Below are 22,168 nucleotides of genomic sequence, written 5' to 3'. Positions count from 1 at the left end.
TTCTTGTGCCGCCCTGTCTGTTTACGTGGGCGACTGCCGTGATGTTGTCCCACTGGATCAATACCGGCTGACCTTGAAGCAGAGGTCTTGCTAAGCTTAGAACATTGTAAATTGCCCTTAGCTCCAGTATATTTATGTGGAGAGAAGTCTCCAGACTTGATCACACTCCCTGGAAATTTTTTCCCTGTGTGACTGCTCCCCAGCCTCTCAGGCTGGCATCCGTGGTCACCAGGACCCAGTCCTGAATGCCGAATCTGCGGCCCTTTAGTAGATGAGCACTCTGCAGCCACCGCAGAAGAAACACCCTTGTCCTTGGAGACAGGGTTATCCGCTGATGCATCTGAAGATGCGATCCGGACCATTTTTCCAGCAGATCCCACTGAAAAGTTCTTGTGTGAAATCTGCCGAATGGAATCGCTTCGTAAGAAGCCACCATTTTTCCCAGGACCCTTGTGCAATGATGCACTGACACTTTTCCTGGTTTTAGGAGGTTCCTGACTAGCTCGGATAACTCCCTGGCTTTCTTCTCCGGGAGAAACACCTTTTTCTGGACTGTGTCCAGAATCATCCCTAGGAACAGCAGACGTGTCGTCGGAAACAGCTGCGGTTTTGGAATATTTAGAATCCACCCGTGCTGTCGTAGAACTACTTGAGATAGTGCTACTCCGACCTCCAACTGTTCTCTGGACCCTGCCCTTATCAGGAGATTGTCCATTTTCTTTGAAGAAGAATCATCATTTCGGCCATTACCTTGGTAAGGACCCGGGGTGCCGTGGACAATCCAACCGGCAGCGTCTGAAACTGATAGTGACAGTTCTGTACCACGAACCTGAGGTACCCTTGGTGAGAAGGGCAAATTTGGACATGGAGGTAAGCATCCCTGATGTCCCCGGACACCATATAGTCCCCTTCTTCCTGGTTCGCTATCACTGCTCTGAGTGACTCCATCTTGATTTGAACCTTTGTATGTAAGTGTTGAAATATTTCAGATTTAGAATAGGTCTCACCGAACCGTCTGGCTTCAGTACCACAATATAGTGTGGAATAATACCCCTTTCCTTGTTGTAGGAGGGGTACTTTGATTATCACCTGCTGGGAATACAGCTTGTGAATTGTTTCCACTACTGCCTCCCTGTCGGAGGGAGACGTTGGTAAAGCAGACTTCAGGAACCTGCGAGGGGGAGACGTCTCGAATCTCCAATCTGTACCCCTGGGATACTACTTGTAGGATCCAGGGGTCCACTTGCGAGTGAGCCCACTGCGTGCTGAAACTCTTGAGACGACCCCCCACCGCACCTGAGTCCGCTTGTACGGCCCCAGCGTCATGCTGAGGACTTGGCAGAAGCGGTGGAGGGCTTCTGTTCCTGGGAATGGGCTGCCTGCTGCAGTCTTCTTCCCTTTCCTCTATCCCATGGCAGATATGACTGGCCTTTTGCCCGCTTGCCCTTATGGGGACGAAAGGACTGAGGCTGAAAAGACGTTGTCTTTTTCTCCTTTATACGGCAATACTTCCATGTGCCGTTTGGAATCTGCATCACCTGACCACTGTCGTGTCCATAAACAACTTCTGGCAGATATGGACATCGCACTTACTCTTGATGCCAGAGTGCAAATATCCCTCTGTGCATCTCGCATATATAGAAATGCATCCTTTAAATGCTCTATAGTAAATAAAATACTGTCCCTGTCAAGGGTATCAATATTTTCAGTCAGGGAATCCGACCAAGCCACCCCAGCGCTGCACATCCAGGCTGAGGCGATCGCTGGTCGCAGTATAACACCAGTATGTGTGTATATACTTTTTAGGATATTTTCCAGCCTCCTATCAGCTGGCTCCTTGAGGGCGGCCCTATCTGGAGACGGTACCGCCACTTGTTTTGATAAGCGTGTGAGCGCCTTATCCACCCTAAGGGGTGTTTCCCAACGCGCCCTAACTTCTGGCGGGAAAGGGTATACCGCCAATAATTTTCTATCGGGGGAAACCCACGCATCATCACACACTTCATTTAATTTATCTGATTCAGGAAAAACTACAGGTAGTTTTTTCACACTCCACATAATACCCTTTTTTGTGGTACTTGTAGTATCAGAAATATGTAACACCTCCTTCATTGCCCTTAACAAGTAACGTGTGGCCCTAAAGGAAAATACGTTTGTTTCTTCACCGTCGACACTGGAGTCAGTGTCCGTGTCTGTGTCGACCGACTGAGGTAAAAGGACGTTTTAACGCCCCTGACGGTGTTTGAGACGCCTGGACAGGTACTAATTGGTTTGCCGGCCGTCTCATGTCGTCAACCGACCTTGCAGCGTGTTGACATTATCACGTAATTCCTTAAATAAGCCATCCATTCCGGTGTCGACTCCCTAGAGAGTGACATCACCATTACAGGCAATTGCTCCGCCTCCTCACCAACATCGTCCTCATACATGTCGACACACACGTACCGACACACAGCACACACACAGGGAATGCTCTGATAGAGGACAGGACCCCACTAGCCCTTTGGAGAGACAGAGGGAGAGTTTGCCAGCACACATCAAAAAGCTATAATTATACAGGGACAACCTTTATATAAGTGTTTTTCCCTTATAGCATCTTAATATATATATAATCATATCGCCAAATAAGTGCCCCCCCCTCTCTGTTTTAACCCTGTTTCTGTAGTGCAGTGCAGGGGAGAGCCTGGGAGCCTTCCCACCAGCATTTCTGTGAGGGAAAATGGCGCTGTGTGCTGAGGAGAATAGGCCCCGCCCCCTTTTCGGCGGGCTTCTTCTCCCGTTTTTCTGAGACCTGGCAGGGGTTAAATACATCCATATAGCCCCAGGGGCTATATGTGATGTATCTTTTAGCCAGTATAGGTATTTCATTGCTGCCCAGGGCGCCCCCCGCAGCGCCCTGCACCCTCCGTGACCGCTGGTGTGAAGTGTGTGACAACAATGGCGCACAGCTGCAGTGCTGTGCGCTACCTCATGAAGACTGAAAAGTCTTCTGCCGCCGGTTTCTGGACCTCTTCACTTTTCGGCATCTGCAAGGGGGTCGGCGGCGCGGCTCCGGGACCGGACTCCATGGCTGGGCCTGTGTTCGATCCCTCTGGAGCTAATGGTGTCTAGTAGCCTAAGAAGCCAATCCATCCTGCACGCAGGTGAGTTCACTTCTTCTCCCCTAAGTCCCTCGTTGCAGTGAGCCTGTTGCCAGCAGGACTCACTGTAAAATAAAAAACCTAAAAACTTTTTCTAAGCAGCTCTTTAGGAGAGCCACCTAGATTGCACCCTGCTCGGACGGGCACAAAAACCTAACTGAGGCTTGGAGGAGGGTCATAGGGGGAGGAGCCAGTGCACACCACCTGATCCTAGAGCTTTATTTTTGTGCCCTGTCTCCTGCGGAGCCGCTGATCCCCATGGTCCTGACGGAGTCCCCAGCATCCACTAGGACGTCAGAGAAATTAATGTGTGTCCCCCACCCTTATGTGTAAAGCTAGGTACATATTAGACAATTTTTTTTAAACAATGTAATTTTGAGCTGAAACGCTCACATTGTCCAGTGTGTATGCACTATTACGCGCCCCTGCGCGTTGTTTGTCACATCTTCCCATATACCGTACATGCAGGTCAACATGGTGATCAACGATTTTGAGCAAATTGTCTAGTGTGTATGTCCTACCTACATATGTAACCGATATATCGCTAACAGTCAAACTAACAACTCACAATATATCGTTCAGTCGTTTGAAATATTGCACAGTGTGTAAGCACTATATTGTTTGTCCGGGAGTTCAAGGGATATCAGGATGACCATCCCGTCGTTTGCACAACGTCTAATGTGTACCAGCTTTACAATCCTGATGTTGTAATAGTAACAGTATGTGGGTGGACTCCCATGGACCTCTCTCCGTATGCTTTGCAATAACACGAGTCTCCCTTACTGTTAGGAGTGGTGTTCAGGGTATGACAGACGTTGGAAGGTCTGTGAATGTTCAAATGCGGCGTCACGCACTGCTGCAGCTTACAGGTAAGTATGGTCGGTCACGCAGTCCTTTGAATTCCTGCTTTCCTTTGTTGGAGGTGTGGTAATAGAACATGGCCTCCCCATCTCTGCTAGATACTCACACAGTTGGTGGTGATTTTTAGTGGTAAGCAAGGATCTCCAGAAGCCCCTGGGGTACTGTCACATATCCAATGTGTTTCAGCCATTCACGGCCGCTTTCAAGGATGGGTGTGTTAAATGGAGTCACCTGGCCAATAGGGACTCTTGTGGGAGTGTCTGTACATGCTGTGTTGCTATGGACATGGCAGCATGGTGACTACACTGTGTGGCGTACTGTCAGTACTATGAGAGATAGGCATTTTATCAGACAGCCTCAGACCCTGCAGATATCATGTATACAGGGTAATGGCCATTATATCTGTGCTCCTCCCAAGCAGCGTAGATATTCCCCTGTCTCTTCCCATGTGAAGAAACTAGGGAAATGTCTGTCGGTCATCTGCGGTAGTATGTACACTGCCCGATGTATCAGACTTTCAGCTTAAAAAATATTACATCAGACAGACATGTTGGACCGTTATAACCGTCCGATCAATATTTTCTCATCAATCACGTACAATCATCTGGGTGACCTGCTGACATTGGGTGGATGGGCCAGATAATTGTACAGTGTATGCCCAGCATAAGATGTTGATACTGTACCCAGTGGCGTAACTACTGCCCCCGCAGCCCTCGCGGTGGCTTGGGGGCGAGGGGCGCCACTGATTTACAGCAGACTGACATGCGGACGAGCGTCCGCATGTCAGTCTGCGGTCTCCTTCCCTCCGCCGCTTGTTGGAGGGACACGGAGGGCACAGCGCGCCTCCCTGCGTCCCTCCTGCATCATCTCCGGCGGCCGCGGGTCTAATAGGGGGAAGTGCCGTCCGTGAGCTCTAATTGGCTCACAAACCGGCACTTCCCCCTATTAGACCCACGGCCGCCGGAGATGATGCAGCAGGAGGGACACAGGAGAGGCGAGCTGTGCCCTCCGTGTCCCTCCAACAAGCGGCGGCGGCGGGAGGTGGGGGAAGAAATATCTGGCACTGGGGGCATATATGGCACTGGGGGGGGGGGGAATATCTGGCACTGGGGCATATCTGGCACTGGGGGGGGGGATATCTGGCACTGGGGCATATATGGCACTGGGGGGGAATATCTGGCACTGGGGGCATATATGGCACTGGGGGGGAATATCTGGCACTGGGGGCATATATGGCACTGGGGGGGAATATCTGGCACTGGGGGCATATATGGCGCTGGGGGGGGAAATATCTGGCACTGGGGGCATATATGGCACGGGGGGAATATCTGGCACTGGGGGCATATATGGCACTGGGGGGGAATATCTGGCACTGGGGGCATATATGGCACTGGGGGCATATTTGGCACTGGGGAGGAATATATGGCACTGGGGGCATATCTGGCACTGGGGGCATATGTAACACTGGGGGGGAATATCTGGCACTGGGGGCATATGTGGCACTGGGAGCACAGCCCTAGCAACAAGGACTACCTCCTAGCAACGAGCATGACACCCAGTGCATGAAACACCTGGCAACGAGCATGACACCCAGTGCATGAAACACCTGGCAACGAGCATGACACCCAGTGCATGAAACCCCTGGCAACGAGCATGACACCCTGAGCATGAAAACCCCTGGCACCGTGCATGGAACCAAGAGCATGAAACCCCTGGCAACGAGCATGACACCCAGTGCATGAAACCCCTGACAACGAGAAGGTAATTGAAAAGTAATTAGAAGCCTTACTGTAGGACTTAATGTGTAATAGGCATTACGGTGTGTGGCATAATGTATCACGGACATTGCGGTGTGTGTCATAATGTGTCACAGGCATTACGGTGTATGGTATACTATATCGCGGGCATTGTGATATGTGGTATAATGTCTCAGGGTCATTGCAGTGTGTGGCATAATGTATCACGGACATTGCGGTGTGTGTCATAATGTGTCAGGCATTACGGTGTGTGGTATACTATATCACGGGCATTGTGGTATGTGGTATAATGTCTCAGGGTCATTGCAGTGTGGCATAATACATAACGGGCATTGCAGTGTATGGCATAGGGTATAACGGGCAGGGCATTGCGGTATGTGTCACAGGCATTACGGTGTATGGTATACTATATCACGGGCATTGTGGTATAATGTCTCAAGGTCATTGCAGTGTGTGACATAATGTGTCACAGGCATTGTATGTGCTATAATGTATCGGGCATTGCAGTGTGTGGCATAATGTATCACGGACATTGCGGTGTGTGTCATAATGTGTCACAGACATTGTATGTGCTATAATGTATCAGGGGCATTGCAGTGTGTAGCATAATGTATAACATGCATTGCGATTCCTGTCATAATGTGTCACAGGCATTACGGTGTGTGGCATAATGTGTCACAGGCATTACGGTGTGTGGCATAATGTGTCGGGGGCATTACAGTGTGTGCATATTGTGTCATGTGCATTATTGTGTGCGGCATAATGTCTAAGGGCCATTGCAGTATGTGGCATAATGTATACTGGGCATTACTATAAGGAGGAAAAATGACAAATAATGTAAGGGGCATGAATCAGGATTATTTTTCTTCCCTGTGGTGGCCAACGTATGGGCGTGCAGGTTGCAAAACTGGGGTATAAGGTAGTCTTTTCCTGCAATGCCACGCCCCTTTATGCGAAACCACGCCCATTCCAACAAAACCACGCCCCTTTTTTGGCACGCGCGCGCATATTTATCCCTTTCTTGCTCCCAATTATGGAGCATGAAGGGGCAGGTGGGGGGGCGCCGAAGAATTTTTTGGCTTGGGGGAGAAAAATTTCTAGTTACGCCACTGACTGTACCCACTGTTTTATATACAGTATCTTTTGGAAGAAACACATCTTTTTAAAGTGTGTTCTCCAAAATGTCTTGGCAAATTCAGTTCATTGGTAACAGTTTAAAATAGCAATTTTCTGAACTGTAGATGTAAAAAAAATACAGATTTATATGACAATTTCGAACCGAAATAATTCTTACCAGCTTTTGCAAATGAAGAACAAAATACAAAACACAGTCTGTTAACACTAGCACCCTCTCATGGTTAATCATATTATAGCATGTTGCCACAAAAAAATTTAATTCGAATAAGCATTCAAGATGAAACATGTACACCCCTATAAATCCAGTACAACAACCTATAAATCCAGATAATAAGGGATTAATATACATTTACAGAACACACTGGCATACTTCTGTAATCAACATGGCTGTAAAATTTTGTTTAAAAAGTAATAAAAAAAGACCTTTAAAATTACTCAATTCGAGTATAGGGACTATTCATTGCTGTGTATTTCTACAGGTATAATTTTTTTATGCTTTAGACAATAGTATTATGTATTTTAATCACTAACATGTTACCACTGCAGTAGTTTTAAAGTCCAACCTTTCAGAACACCCAAATGCAGGGCTTAAAGTGGTTCTGGAGAGGTGGTGGAACTCATTTACCACTCCACCTACAACCCCCCCCCCCCCCCCCCCCAATTCCTTCCCTCACATTAAGCAGAGCAAGGGCCAGTGCTAGTGTTTTTGGCACCCCCCCCCCCCCCCCCTGCAAACTATAAATTAGTGCCCTACTTCCACCACTTTATAAAGGGAAATTGATCTCACAAAGAAGGAGCATGGTCTCACAATGGTACCCCCTATACAAATGACACCACACAGTGGCACATTCTTATTCACATTACACTGCACGCAGTGCCCCTGATTCATAGTACGCCACATAGTAATGCCCCTTATTATGGTTACATCATTTAGTAGTGCCCCTTACACATAATGCCCACAGTTGTTGTGTCCTTTACACATAATGCCCACGGTAATGCCTTTTATAGACATCTCTGCCTCTGTCCCTTCAGCAGCTCACCACCTCTCTTGTCCCTCCTGCCCCCTCTCATCTTGTCTTCGAGATGCACAAAGTCTGCTCCTCTTCATGGCTCTTCTTGACTTCAGCAGTGGTGATAGCATGACATCACATATGCCGTGCCGGAAAAGGAAGCCACTGGGACCTGAGGAGGGGATGAATGCTGTCCAACAGACACAGCGCGTGTGAGTACCAGGAGGGGTGGGCTGTAAATGGAGGAAGACCATGGTACCACCAGGACCTGAGGAAAAAGGTGGTGGCTGCAGCTCAACAGTAACACTAGCGCCGCCTGCATAATCTTTTGACGTAGGTGATGGGGCAGGTTTTTCTATTGGAATTACTGTGCAGGGCAATGGAGGTGGTGGAACTAGTTCCCCCTACCATTACAGGTGGTGGAATTCAGTTCCGCCTCGTACCCCCCTACTTTAACATCTGCCCAAATGTCCTGTTTTAAAGGATTTCTGTCTGTTGAAGCAGGTGGGATAATAACTGAACCAGCAAATTAGATTAACTCATCTGTACATGATTAAAATCTGTAAAACATTACTTAGTGGGTGTACTTGAGGACTGGAGTTGACAACCTCTGCTCTATTGGAAAGGGTAGCCACTTATTAGGACCCAAATCTATTAGAAAGTTATCCCTTCTAAATTGTCTATTATGGGTTGCAATTCTACTAGCATTTATAAAATATCAACATATTCTACAGCACTGTAATATAAGAAAAAATATCATTGTGATTAGGAACATAACATACTGTAATTGCTAGAGTTTACAATGTAATCTGCGACCAGTGATAAGGCCCCCATATATGCAATGAATTGTCATAATCCCCTGATGCCCCGAAGTCTTGGGGGTATATTCAATTGAAGTCGGATCCATTTCGACATTAATTTGTCGGAATGGGTCCAACCTGGGCTATTCAAAGCAATCTCAATTCGACTTGAGCTGAGACGGGGGGGGGGGGGGGGGGGGGGGGGGGAGGGGGGGGGGGGGAGGGGGAGAGCCGCGGGCAGACGGGGAGAGAAGCGCTACAGCAGCGGCATAGCACCGTAACTGGAGGATGTGTCACAGCCGCTGCTCACGGCAGCGTCCACCCGGCTCCAGCAAGCGAGGTTTCGCTTGCTGGAGCCGGGTGGATGCTGCTGTGAGGGGCGGCTGTGACATCTTCCGGCTACACTGCCTGCTGCTGTAGCGCTGCTTGCCCACGACTTTCCCCCGTCGCCTCCTCTTCTCCCCCCGACTCTGCTCCCGCATCACAGCCGCGTCCACCTGGCTCCAGCAAGCGAGGTCTCGCTTGCTGGTGCCGGGTGGACGCTGCTGTGAGCGGCGGCTGTGACACATCCTCCGGCGCTGCTCTACCCCGTCTGCCCGCGGCTCTCCCCATCTCTGCTCCCTCATCTCACTTCGACTTTTTTTAAAGTCGAATTGAGATGGTCGAAAAGGGGGCCAAAACCGACAAGCACGCGGATCGGTAGCTATTCCGCCGATCCACGTGCTTTTCGTCAAGTCGAATTAATCGACTTGTCGAATAATTTGGGGTTAGATTGAATAGGTCGGAACCCCTTCCAACCTAAAAAAGTCGAAAACTGCCGTCTTTTCGACAGACGGCAGCTTTCGACTTCAATTGAATATATCCCTTGGTCAGGGTATTGGGGATATTCAACATGCTGAATTTCACTCATTTACCTATCCCAACCTAACAATGATTGAGATCTGCAAATCAGGAATTTCTGACATGCAGAATTTACCGGATTCCCTGACAGAAAGCATCAGATCGGGGTATTTGATCGCTGACCAACTTAGCTCTAGCAGTAAAAATTGACCCTCAGAGGTATAGGCCACTTTATATAAGCAAAAGGATAGCTGGTCTTAGCAATAACCTTGCTTTTTAGATGGTCAATTTGTATGCCATTTTTGCCCCCAAATGTTGGGAAAAGTAGAGCTAAAGCTATCTTATTTTCAACAGCACTGTCCAAAATGTAGGTTTGGAATGGCAGGTAAATCCAGTCAGAAGATGAATACTCTTGCAGTGCATACAAATAAAGTCACACTGTATCCTCTATAAACGGTTTCTTTCCCTAGAGCTGAACAGGTGGAATATGTAAATTATAGGTGTATGTCAACTTTAAGATACCTGGCCATTGGGGGCGGGTGGGGGAGAGAGCGATTACATAAAATTGATGACAAAAAACACACCTGGGTGCCTTATCTTAATTGGCAACAATTACAAACTGGAGAAACTGCAGCTTCTTGAGTGAGGAACTGCTGAAACCTCTCTATTATATTCAAGAAAGAAAAAAAAAAAAGCGTTTGTGTGGGAGTAGGGTGAGTCAGGTTGGAAAATAAGAATTTACTTACCGATAATTCTATTTCTCAAAGTCCGTAGTGGATGCTGGGGACTCCGAAAGGACCATGGGGATAGCGGCTCCGCAGGAGACTGGGCACAATCTCCTGCGGAGCCGCTATTCCCCATGGTCCTTTCGGAGTCCCCAGCATCCACTAGGACGTTAGAGAAAATAAGAATTTACTTACCGATAATTCTATTTCTCATAGTCCGTAGTGGATGCTGGGGACTCCGAAAGGACCATGGGGAATAGCGGCTCCGCAGGAGACTGGGCCCAGTCTCCTGCGGAGCCGCTATCCCCATGGTCCTTTCGGAGTCCCCAGCATCCACTAGGACGTTAGAGAAAAGAAGTTTCCATAGAAGCACTGTTTAACCAGATTCAATTTTATTGCACAATTTAAAATGAATAATATTAAATGTATTTAATAAAGTATATGGCCAATGAATAAAAAAAAATCAGAAATTAAACTTCTTACAATTTGAATATCATTAGCCTTTCTTGTCTATAGTAACATATTATTATGCGGCTATCTGCTTTGTATTGCATTAACAGTTCTGATCCTCAAGAAATCATCTACTAATATTAAATATTATTGCCGATATTCCTTGGCCAAGTCTACAGTTGTTATAATCTGGTTAGTCAGGTTAAAGATGAGATTGTGATATAACTTAGTAAATCCAAATAAATATTTATTACTAGTATGTCCAATTGGTTAGTTTAAGACAGTGGTTCCCAACCTCAGTCCTCAAGTACCCACAACAGTTCAAGTTTTCCAGGTCACCTAGCGGTTGAAAAGGTGTATTCATTACTCACTGACACATTTTAAAAGACCCACAAATGGAGCAAATTATTTCACTTGCAATCGTGTGTGGAGACCTGGAAAATGTGAACTGTTGGGGGTACTTGAGGACCGAGGTTGGGAACAACTGGTCTAAGGCATTTGAATTCCCTATGCTACAGTGTATAGCAGAGAGTCACACTGCATGCAATTAGCAAGGCAAACTCCACATAAAACGGAATTACAGCAGTGAGAGTCCGTTTAACTGGGAGGTAAGAGGACTAACTAATTCTGCTTTATGTGGAGATAAACTGGCTAGTTACATACAGTGTGACTCTCCTCAGGATTTGTCATTTTCGATAACGCAAATATTATTGTACTAGCATTACAATTGGGTGAATTTGAACACATACCATGTTTTGCGCACACAATAATCTTGGTGTCTCTGAATTTAATAAAAAATGACAGATGCGTGCAGAAAATTGCTGGCTGTGACACGTAACATTTCTGGCTATTTTTTCGACATTTAGCAACTGAATGTATTAGATTGTAGCAGCTGAAAGAACACCACCAACTAAAGAATTAGATAGTATCCATGTTGAATGCCACCCTGTATATGCTTCAGCGAAGGAACAGCAAAAATCCATCCAATCAAACACATCAAGCCATAAGGTAGGTATAGCGGGAGAGGATTGAGTCAAGTTGCCTTATGGCAACACCCTGGAGAATAATCTCCATTTTATGCAAGCTGCTGAAACCATTTAAAAATGTAACCAGTGAAGTCACTTCAAACCCAGCCACCTGGAGGCGGGTGACTCTCTTCATTAAACAATTGGAAAAACAAGTAGAGAAGCCGAAGGAGGAGATTAAACTAAGTGATTCCGAAAAGTATGTTGGACTTGTAAATAAAGTTCTTATTCGTGTTGTCCGGTCCAAATTAATTTTCATCAATATAAGCTAAAAATTGTATGAGGAAGACCTTCGCTGTAAATTACAACAAACAGAGACTGTACTGGTGAATTCCAGTGGGGATGAGCCAATATTGTGTGATTAAGATATTAACAAAAATGAGGATGGTGATTTGGGCGGCTGACATCTTGGAACTGTGAGGATGAGTAACAATACTGTTAGCCTTGAGCCCATTGGTAGCTTGGTTTAACCAAAACGCCAAGAGGTCTTCTTTTGTGGAGGAACAAAAAAACAAAGCACTTCAGCCACAAAAGGGGCAATCCCTGTCGCAGAAGTGATTGGCTTGTTAAACTGTGCATATCCATTACAATATACCACATAAGGGATTGTGGCAGGCCCCAAGGACAATTTCATCATGCACTACTTTTCATCACAGGCTTTGCCCACTGTGTTGTATTGGTGTAAAGACTACTGGCATGTTAATCCATCTCCATTTACCTGTACTTGCCTGAGGCTTGTTATTTGCTGGTTGGAGAAATTTGATATTGTTATATTTTGTAGTAGGCCAGAAAAACAAAAATGCAATCACTGTACATTAGTGTCAGGTATTGCATTAAATTAAATGTAGGGTGTTTTATGCTAATTTTACTAAAGAATACAAGTATCAAACTGTCATTTATAATTACACGTATTACATGTACAGTACACATTTACCTTTTCGACAAAACAATCCACGAAAAGTTCTGCATAGGTATGTTCTTGGTCCACTGTACATATCAATATGGAGCCGATACCCATGAAGCCCATATTCTGAGTCAACATCATCCAAGACTGGAATATGTGTTGGGAAGGTGTATGGGCTTTAGAAACAAAATAAAATACAGTTTTAAGTAAAAGAAAAAAAAAAACAGAAAAAAAAGCAAGTTAAAAATGTTGTACTGTATAACAAAAACTGTATAAAAAAACAAATATACGTTATGGTAAGAACTTACTGTTGATAATGGTATTTCTCCTAAGTCCACAGGATAACACTGGGATATGATGAAGCGACAGCGGATTTGCACCAATCGGTCAAAGCTTTTCGGCCTCCCAGAATGCAACGGGCCCATCCATAGATCCCCGACTCCTGGCTCTGACAAATCAGTTGTTTTCCCAAAGCTGAAGGCTGGGGCATCATAGATAGCCCTAATCAGGCAAGAAGAACACACATGCACACCCTTCCGTACAAGAAGGAAGAGGTTAGTGAGTAAAATGAACCTCAAATCAGGGGCGTCAGGGTTTGATCCCTGTGGATCCTGTGGACTTAGGAGAAATACGGTTATCAAAGGTAAGTTCTTACCATAACGTATATTTCTCCGGCAGGGTCCAGAGGATAACATTGAGATTTCCCTGGTACAATACACGTAGATCCTTAAGGCACGGACCACGTACAGCGATGCATCTCCCGCAGAAAGGAGCGGTTCCTGGAAAGTCGGGACTACAATTTCTTTGTTAAGGTGAAATTTAGACACCACCTTGAGAAGATACACAGATTTAGTTCTGAGAACCACTCTATCTGGATAAAAGATCAGAAATGGAGGATGACATGACAATGCCCCTAAATCTGACACTCTTCTAGCTGACGCCATGGCCAGTAGAAAGAGAACTTTAGCTGTCAACCATTTAAGATCCACTTTATTAAGTGGTTCAAATGGGGCAACTTTAAGGGTCTTTAGGACTAAACTTAAGTCCCAAAGCACTGTAGGAGGAACAAAAGGAGGCTGAATGCGCAGCATTCCCTGGAAAAAAGTACGCACATCCTGGAAGTTGGCAATATTCTTTGGAACCTTATAGTCAATGCTGACACCTGCACGCTCAAGGAAGCCACCTTCAAACCTTTATCCATTCCTGCCTGAAGGAATGCTAAGACCCTGGAAACTCTAAAAGACTCAGGGTCCATTTTCCGTTCACTGTACCAATGAATATAGGTTTGACATATTCGGTTATAAATTCGAGCTGAGGAAGGTTTCCTTGGTCTGAGCATTGTTTGAATTGCCAGTTTTGAGAATTCTCTTGACTTCAGGATAGAGGTCTCAAGAGCCACACCGTCAAAGACAGTTGATCCAGACGACTGTGACAACAAGAATTCTGCTTCAGTAGATCTGGATGTTAAGGGAACAGGAATGGAACATCCATCGACATTCTCTGCAGATCTGTGTAACAATGTCTGCTGGGCCAAGCCGGTGGTATTAGTATCACGGCACCCTTTCCTTGCTTTATCATTCTCCCCACCCTGGGTAATAAGGTGATTGGAGGAAACACATATGCCAGATCGATCTGGGATCCTTTGTTCATGATCCGTATGCGAGAACTTTGTTGTTCTGATGGGACGCCCTGAGATCTATCTCTGGCAACCCCCACCTGTCGACTAGAGTCTGGAAGACCTCCGGATGTAGAGCCCATTCACTTGCCAGAATGGCGTGTCGACTGAGAAATTCCGCTTCCCAGTTTAGGACTCCCGAAATGAACACTGCGGACAAGGCTGGATGATGAAGTTCTGCCCACTTTAGTGTGTGGCTTACCTCCTTCATAGCTTTTTAGCTGAGAGTTCCTCCCTGATGGTTGAGGTACGCTACTGCAGTCGCACTGTCCAAGCGGATCTGAACTGGTTTTCCCCAAAGGATCACCTTTGCCTGAATCAGTGCCATGTAAATGGCCCAAAGTACCAATATATTTATTGGCAGGCAACCTTCTTCTAGGTCCATTGCCTGTGGAAACAAAACCTTCCTAACACTGCACCCCAGCTCTGGAGACTGGCATCTGTTGTCAGAATTTCCCAATCTGATTTCCAAAAGGGTCTCCCTTTGTCCAGATGAGATGTCTGTAGCCACCAAGCTAACGACCTCCTTACTTCCACCGTAAGGACCATAGTCTGCATTTTTATTGTGAAGACACAGCCTACTCATCGTGTCGCACAGTGGTAAACGCCACGTGGTTACTTTCCTAGCCCTGGTCCTACCCATGGACTCGACTAATTGCCGATATATATTTAGTTATATGCTAGGCAATATTGTATTGTGTTATTATATAGTACAGTTATATCTTATCTGTTAAATTTGGAATTTTATTTGGTTTCACTGTGTTCAATGTGTGTAATTATTAACAGGAATAAGTCTATGCCAGAGTGTTATTTAACATGGTAAACAATTCATTGTAATGTAAATCCCCTAGCTGTACAATCAGAAGTGATTAGGATGAGTAGGTAAGTAGTAACAAGGTTATGTATGGAGCTGCAGGTAATCTAATCCTATACTCCCTATTGTGTACAGGAGCCCAGACACCTCGTCTCCACTCCTCTGTGACCTCCTCACTGACCTGCTTGTATGATGAATAGACAGAGGAGGGTATAACAAGAGGAGTGACCTCTACTGGTGAGGGAGAGATCTGTACAAAAGGGCAGATCGTGGAGGTACTTCTGACGTGCAGGCACTGACTAGGCATTGCGGTGCCGTCAGTGGAAAGAATCCATGGTGAAGGACGCTGTGTGAGCTGGTATCACCAGAATACTGCCAGTGTGTAACAGCAGGAGTAAGCAGGCATCTGTAATCACATACTACTGTGGGGACTTAGTAAGTAAGATACCATCCTGGCTTGTAATTGTTAATGATATTGGGGGTCATTCCGAGATGATCGTAGCTGTGCTAAATTTAGCACAGCTACGATCATTCACACTGACATGCGGGGGGACGCCCAGCACAGGGCTATCCCGCCCCGCATGTCAGTGTGCCCTCCCCCCCGCAGAAGTGCAAAAGCATCACACAGCGGCGATGCCTTTGCACTTCAAGAGTAGCTCCCAACCAGCGCAGCTTTAGTGTGCTGGCCGGGAGCTACTCATCGCTCCCTGGCCCGCAGTGGCTGTGTGTGACATCACGTAGCCGCTGCGGCACGCCCCCGTTCGGTCCGGCCATGCCTACTTTGGCCGGACAGTGCCCACGAAGTGGCGCCCAAACGCCGCCGTTCCGCCCCCCTGCCCAGCGACCGCCTCTGCCTGTCAATCAGGCAGAGGCGATCGTAGCGGGCCGACGGCCCTCGATTGTCTGGCTTGCGCCGGCGCACTGTGGCACCGGCGCATGCGCAGTTCTGACCCGATCGCACCGCTGTGATAAACTGCAGCATGTGATAGGGTCAGAATGACCCCTCTTGTGTACTGTTTGTATATATTTACAATAAAGGGCATTTGCCACTTTACTAAACTGTTTAACTGAGTGATCAGAGAATCCGTATCCTAACATTTATCATGTGATGAAACCCATTCCATTTGGCAAGGATCAGATATTGCAGAGGACTCGAGTGGAACTGAGCATACTCCACCATGTCGAATGTTGACACCATCAATCCCATCACAAGCATTGCTGCGTGAGTGGATACCCTTTGACTGTGTAGCAGCTCATGAATACTTGCCTGAATTGTGGATATCTTGTTCAGAGGTAAAAATACTCTTTGAAGGCTTGAATCCAGTACAGCCCCCAAGTGAGTCATCCGCTGTGATGGAACCAGATACGATTTTGGCCACGTTATTGTCTGTTGCAGATGACACAGGAGCAATTCCAGAGGCTGTGCCAGGATTAAAAGATCGTCGAGGTATGGAAAAATTCTTATTCCCTGCTGGTGGAGATAAGCTGCCATTGCCACCATAATTGTGGTAAATACTCTGGGGGCTGTGGCTAACCAAATACGTAGGGCCTGGAACTTAAAATGCTGTTGGAGGATAGCGAACCTGAGATAGCACTGATGGAATAGCGCTATAGGAACATGTAGGTAAGCGTCCTGGATATCCAGGGATACCATATAATCCCCTGGCTCCATGGCCAAAATGATGGAACGTAAAGTCTTCATACTGTATGAAACCGAGGTACCCAGACGTACTTGTTCAGCAAAAAATTGAAAGAGAAAAAAGAAGCATTTTTCTGGACGCACTCAACCACTGTTAATTTTCTTAAAACATTTAGTCTTTATTGGATATGCATTAAAATAGTATGTTTTCAAGGAATTGGTGAAATATTAAAATATAGTGTGAATAAGATAAACAGTATGTGATAATAAAAACTACTAGTTTCCAATTGGTGTTCCCTCAAGGTGCAAGCTTAATAAAGGCTATATTGCCTATAACCAAAATATATTGTCCGTGTCTTATACAGTATTGATGTTCTCCCATAGATTGCTCTTCTAATAAGTATGATAAGCTAACAATATTATTTCTTGTCCTTTTGCAACAATTGTAAGTCTGCTCTTATAGACTGTAGCTACTTGTATATTGCTAACTATGTTTCAATATTGTCACACTACTAATCCTCCATACAGGGGAGATAATTCCTCCACTATTTAACCGATACCCCTTTCACATCGCACTAAAAACCCGGTATCGACACTTCATATTGCCGTGTCGAAACGGGTCCGTGTGCGATGTGAAAGGTCCTTTGCCGATTTAGCGGGTCGTCTGACCCGGTAATTCAACCCGGTAAAAAAGAAGGGTTATTACCGGGTTGATTACCGGGTCAGGCGCAGTGTGAATGGGAGCCGTTCCGATGCGACACGGTTCCCATTCACAGTATAGGCAGAGGCGGCGCAGGAGATGAGCTCATCTCCCGACGCGCCTCCACCCCCGCCCCTGCTGCGCCCTCCGCTGCTATGGCAACCGACCCTTTATATTGCCGGGTCGGAAAGCCAGCAACGGAGCGCAAATGCCGGATCCCACCCGGTAAGTACACGTTTTTCTTACCGGGTAGGATCCGGCATTTGCGATGTGAAAGCAGCATGAGACTGACGTAACACTTGCAGAAGTACTCTTATAAATTGTGGCTGCTTCTATATTGTTAACTCAGTTTCAATAACGTATCACCGTTACTCCTCCATAGAAGGAAAATAATTCCTCCACTGATTATCTATGACTGACACACCACTTCTTATCTATTTAGGGATGTATTTCTCACTACATCCGATGTGTTTTTCTTTGGATTGTGGACACACTGCTAGCTTATAGGTAGTAATCATCAAAATTCCATCCCACCAGAGAAGCTATAGGTATTAAGCAATTGTGCATGACACTACTATTTCCTTATAATAACTCAGCACTATCAGCATTTCCTTTGTATTCCTTTATTTATCGGCTGGATAGTGCTGGTTGATCACGGATAATGTTTACACTTATAACACAACTTATATGTTTTTTTGTCACAGCACTAGTGCGCTCCTATTACTGTAATTATTGATGTGCATTACAAGTGAATGATAGAGAACGGCCGCCCATCTTACTACCGCTGGCCGCACTGAGCTCAGCGTTGGTGCGGGCTGACGCTGGGATTCCCCGCTCTCTCCCTCCTCTCTCCGTCTGACGGCTTCACATAAGAAGCCGCTGCCGGCAGCGGAGATCGTGGGCTGAGAGCGCTCCTTCACACTATGCCGCTTATCTCAGTGGGAGGCTAATAAAATTACAGACACATTAATATCATTAGTTTGACATTGAGTTTAGAACACCGCTCGGAAGCAGCCCACGGCCGTTCCACCTTAGACTTCCTCAGGGCGCTAACCAGAGCCAGGATATTCGTTCCCTTATATCCCTCATGTCCTACTTTGATTGGATCAAGGACCTATCAATCATTAAAGTCCTACTGCACACTTAATTATGAATCTTGGCATAGCCATTAATATTTTAACTATTTCTGTAATGGTGATGCATATTATTACTTTATATAATTTTTGGCTGTGATTAAATAAATCAGATAGATTTATCTATATTATTGAAACATTTTGCAAAGTATCAGGATGTTCATCAGATACCCCAATTATAACTCCTACACTCCATTTCTTCACATAGTGTTTGTTATTGTGATGAGTTTCTAGATTTTAAATATTTTCTAATTTGTTTAGATATCCTAACATGAATTATGAATAATTCTATGTTTTATATTTTAATGATTCTAATGTAATTAGAGTCTCATGATTTTAACTTTATTGAAGACTCTGTTTGTCTACTATTATTCTATTCCCATCAATATCAGTTAATTATTGTTCATTCTTCATACCTGATGTTGCCTCGATATTTTCTAATTATTTACATATTAATGGCCAATTCTAGTGGGATATTTAATATCCAGGTGGATATTCTTCGTTGTTCAAAGATCTATTATTCTTCATACCTACCCAAGGATGTCTCGATATTTGTCATTATTCTACATATTGATATAGGTCTCTTAATCATATTGACCTTTTGAATGATGATACATCTATCATCAGTGATATATTTATAAAAAGTGCATATTTTATCTTCATCACCGTGATTCGTTCTCCATAGTGTTGTGCCCATCACCCTTAACAATAGGTGAAACCATATTCAAGTATCTCTCCTGGGAGATACTATTATTTAATCTATTCAATATTAATAGACCTTTACACCAACAATGTGAAAAGAGTGCATATCTTAGTTTGATTCTAATCACTGTGATTTATCTCCATTGTGATGTGCCTATCACCTCCTAACAATTAGCTACAACCCAATTTAATTATCTCTCCTCAGAGATAGTGCTATTTATTCTAGAATTTATAGCCATGTCAAGTGACTACCTGATGTTCTCCTCTATTTAAATTACTATGTGCTCCTCCAATATACGTAATCCGTGTTAAAAAATCAATATAAACTCAATAGTGAAGTGCCTAAAATCCAAATTATCATACAGTGCCACACTGTGTGATCAACCACTGATTCCAGGATATGTATCATTTTCATCCATTTCGACTCCTTTTTTACAATAGTAATATTTACCAAAATACCATATGTGTCTTAATCTCTCAAGTTGCCACCTAGATTTGAATAGGGTTGATTTATACTCATTCAGTTCATTCTCAATTCCATCTCAAATCATTCTGACTCTCTTATATGTAAGGACAGGTTTTTGATCGATAACAAGTTATTCCACAATTATCCTATTGTTGTATTTCCTCCCACCTTTAATCCATCTAATTTCTTAAACCATACAAATAGGTATACACTGTATCAATCTATCTTATTTTTTAATTATTTTTATCACCTTATTTCAGAAAACGTGAATATTAATATTACAAATTGAGAGTTACAAAGTTTAGAGAGAAAGAGAGGACCATTGATCTTGTATTAATCCTATACTCCTAAATTGTTTTATAAAAAAGAGGAATAATGATTATATTCGTTCATCTCAAAGGGATCAACACTGTTCATGAGGAATATCCATCTTGTCTCCTTTTTTAGGAGCTCCTTTGTGGTATCCCCACCTCTGATACCAAGATGTATCTGTTCTATACCAAAGGCTTTCAAATCTTTTTCATTCCCTTGGTGAGCTTTCAGAAAGTGGCGTGCCACACTGGTGATTTTTTTGCGTCTCTGTAGGTCCATTGCGGCATTTCTGATGTTCCTGATGTGCTCCATGACACGTATCCTCAGTTGTCTGCCCGTCATGCCTACATAGCTTTTTCCACAGGGACATACCAAACAATATACTACTCCCACAGATTTGCAGTTGATGTAGTCCCTTATTTTTCTTTGCTTTCCATAGCGATCTTGAATCTCATTGGTCTGTTCAATATACCGACAGGTGCTGCATGTCCCGCAAGGGAAACACCCCATAATGGGTTTATTCATTTGATTCCTCCCTTCTCGTAAAAAATGGCTGTGTACCAGAGTATCCTTCAAATTGGAAGATTTTCTCCAACTTGTATGTACTTTATCTCCCAGCATTTCTTTTAGGTCTCCATCTGTAGTCACCACATGCCAGTGTTTTTGTAAGATGTCTTTTATCTCCTTATGTTCATTACAAAAGGTTTCGATGTATCGGACCTTCTGTAACTCCTCCCCTTGAGTTTTTCTTCGTTGTTTGGGATGAATGAGAGATTTTCTATCTTTATTGGCTGCTATTCTATAACTGTTTTTGATGTTCTTGTTGCTGTATCCCCTCAGTTGCAGCCTCTCTCTAAGTTCCTTTGCTCTTTTTTCAAAATTCCCATTATTTGAGCAGTTCCGACCTGTCCTCAAAAACTCTCCTTTAGGGACCCCCCTTATTGTTTCTGGGAGATGTGAACTTTCACTGTGCAAAATGCTATTTGTAGCCGTGGTTTTTCTATACAGATCAGTTGTAATCATGCCATCAGCTTCAATTGTAATAGTCAAATCCAAAAAGGTAATTGATGTTTGGTTCATTTCTGATGTTAACCTTAGATTCAATCCATTCTGATTTAGGACATTGATGAATTTTGTTAAGAGTTGTCTCTCTCCTTCCCACAGTATCAGGATGTCGTCTATATAACGAAACCACCCCATCACATGACTGGTATAGATATCATTTTCATCAGAGAAGACAAATTCTCTTTCCCACCACCCGAGGTACAGATTTGCGTATGTTGGCGCACAAGTACTTCCCATGGCTGTACCTCGGGTCTGGAGATAGAATCTTTCATTAAAAACAAAATAGTTTTTCGTCAGAATGAATTCTACATCACACGTACACAGCCAAGTATCTGGTGACACTGTTAAGTTTTCAAGTTTGCCCAGAACATCCAAAGTGTCTCGTGTATAGGATGGTAACTCTGTGACAAACCTCCTCAATTGCTTGTCCACAAATGTGCTTGCCTTTTCAGTCAGGCCACCTATCCCTGACACTATGGGTCTCCCAGGTGGTTTGTTGGGATTCCTATGTATTTTAGGTAGGACATAAAAGGTCGGTATCTTGGGGTTCTCGACCCATAGGAATTCTTTTTCCCTCTTCGTGATGATTCCTTCATTGAAATTCCTTTCTATAAGATGTAAATACATCTTCAAAAAGTTGGCGGTGGGATTGAAGATTAATCTTTGGTAGCAGGAGGTGTCATTTAATTGCCTCATGATTTCTTCGAGGTAATGGTCTTTCCTCAAAATCACCACATTCCCTCCTTTGTCTGATGGCTTGATCTCAACATCATCCCATTTTTCTATATCATGGAGGGCTTTAATTTCGTCTTTAGTGAGATTTGGGTGCATAATTTTCATCCCTTGTCTGAACAGTCTGTCCAAATCTTTAAATACCAAATCTAAATATACTTTCACTTGTGGACAGATATTGGTGTTTGGGGAAAAGGTTGATTTCTTTTTCAGACTATTGTCACGGTAATTGTCAGGGACTGCTCCTGTTAACTATTCGTTTTCCTGCATCAACTCTTCTA

General features: G+C 44.5%; 1 protein-coding gene across 4 annotated transcripts in view; it reads right to left on the bottom strand.

Moving 5' to 3' along the window:
• The window catches only part of FBXO15 (F-box protein 15), a 660,886-nt gene that overhangs the window by 197,776 nt on the left and 440,942 nt on the right, over nt 1-22,168 (bottom strand). For all 4 annotated transcript variants that reach the window (XM_063923380.1, XM_063923382.1, XM_063923379.1 and 1 more), the window contains exon 9: nt 12,680-12,825. In XM_063923380.1, the coding sequence (XP_063779450.1) occupies nt 12,680-12,825 (146 nt within the window). The remainder of the gene's footprint in view (nt 1-12,679; nt 12,826-22,168) is intronic.

This window comes from Pseudophryne corroboree, chromosome 5, assembly GCF_028390025.1.
Source record: "Pseudophryne corroboree isolate aPseCor3 chromosome 5, aPseCor3.hap2, whole genome shotgun sequence".
NCBI classification, from domain to species: domain Eukaryota; kingdom Metazoa; phylum Chordata; class Amphibia; order Anura; family Myobatrachidae; genus Pseudophryne; species Pseudophryne corroboree.
Note: the sequence above shows the minus strand (reverse complement) of the source record. Positions and strands in the feature narration are given on the sequence as shown.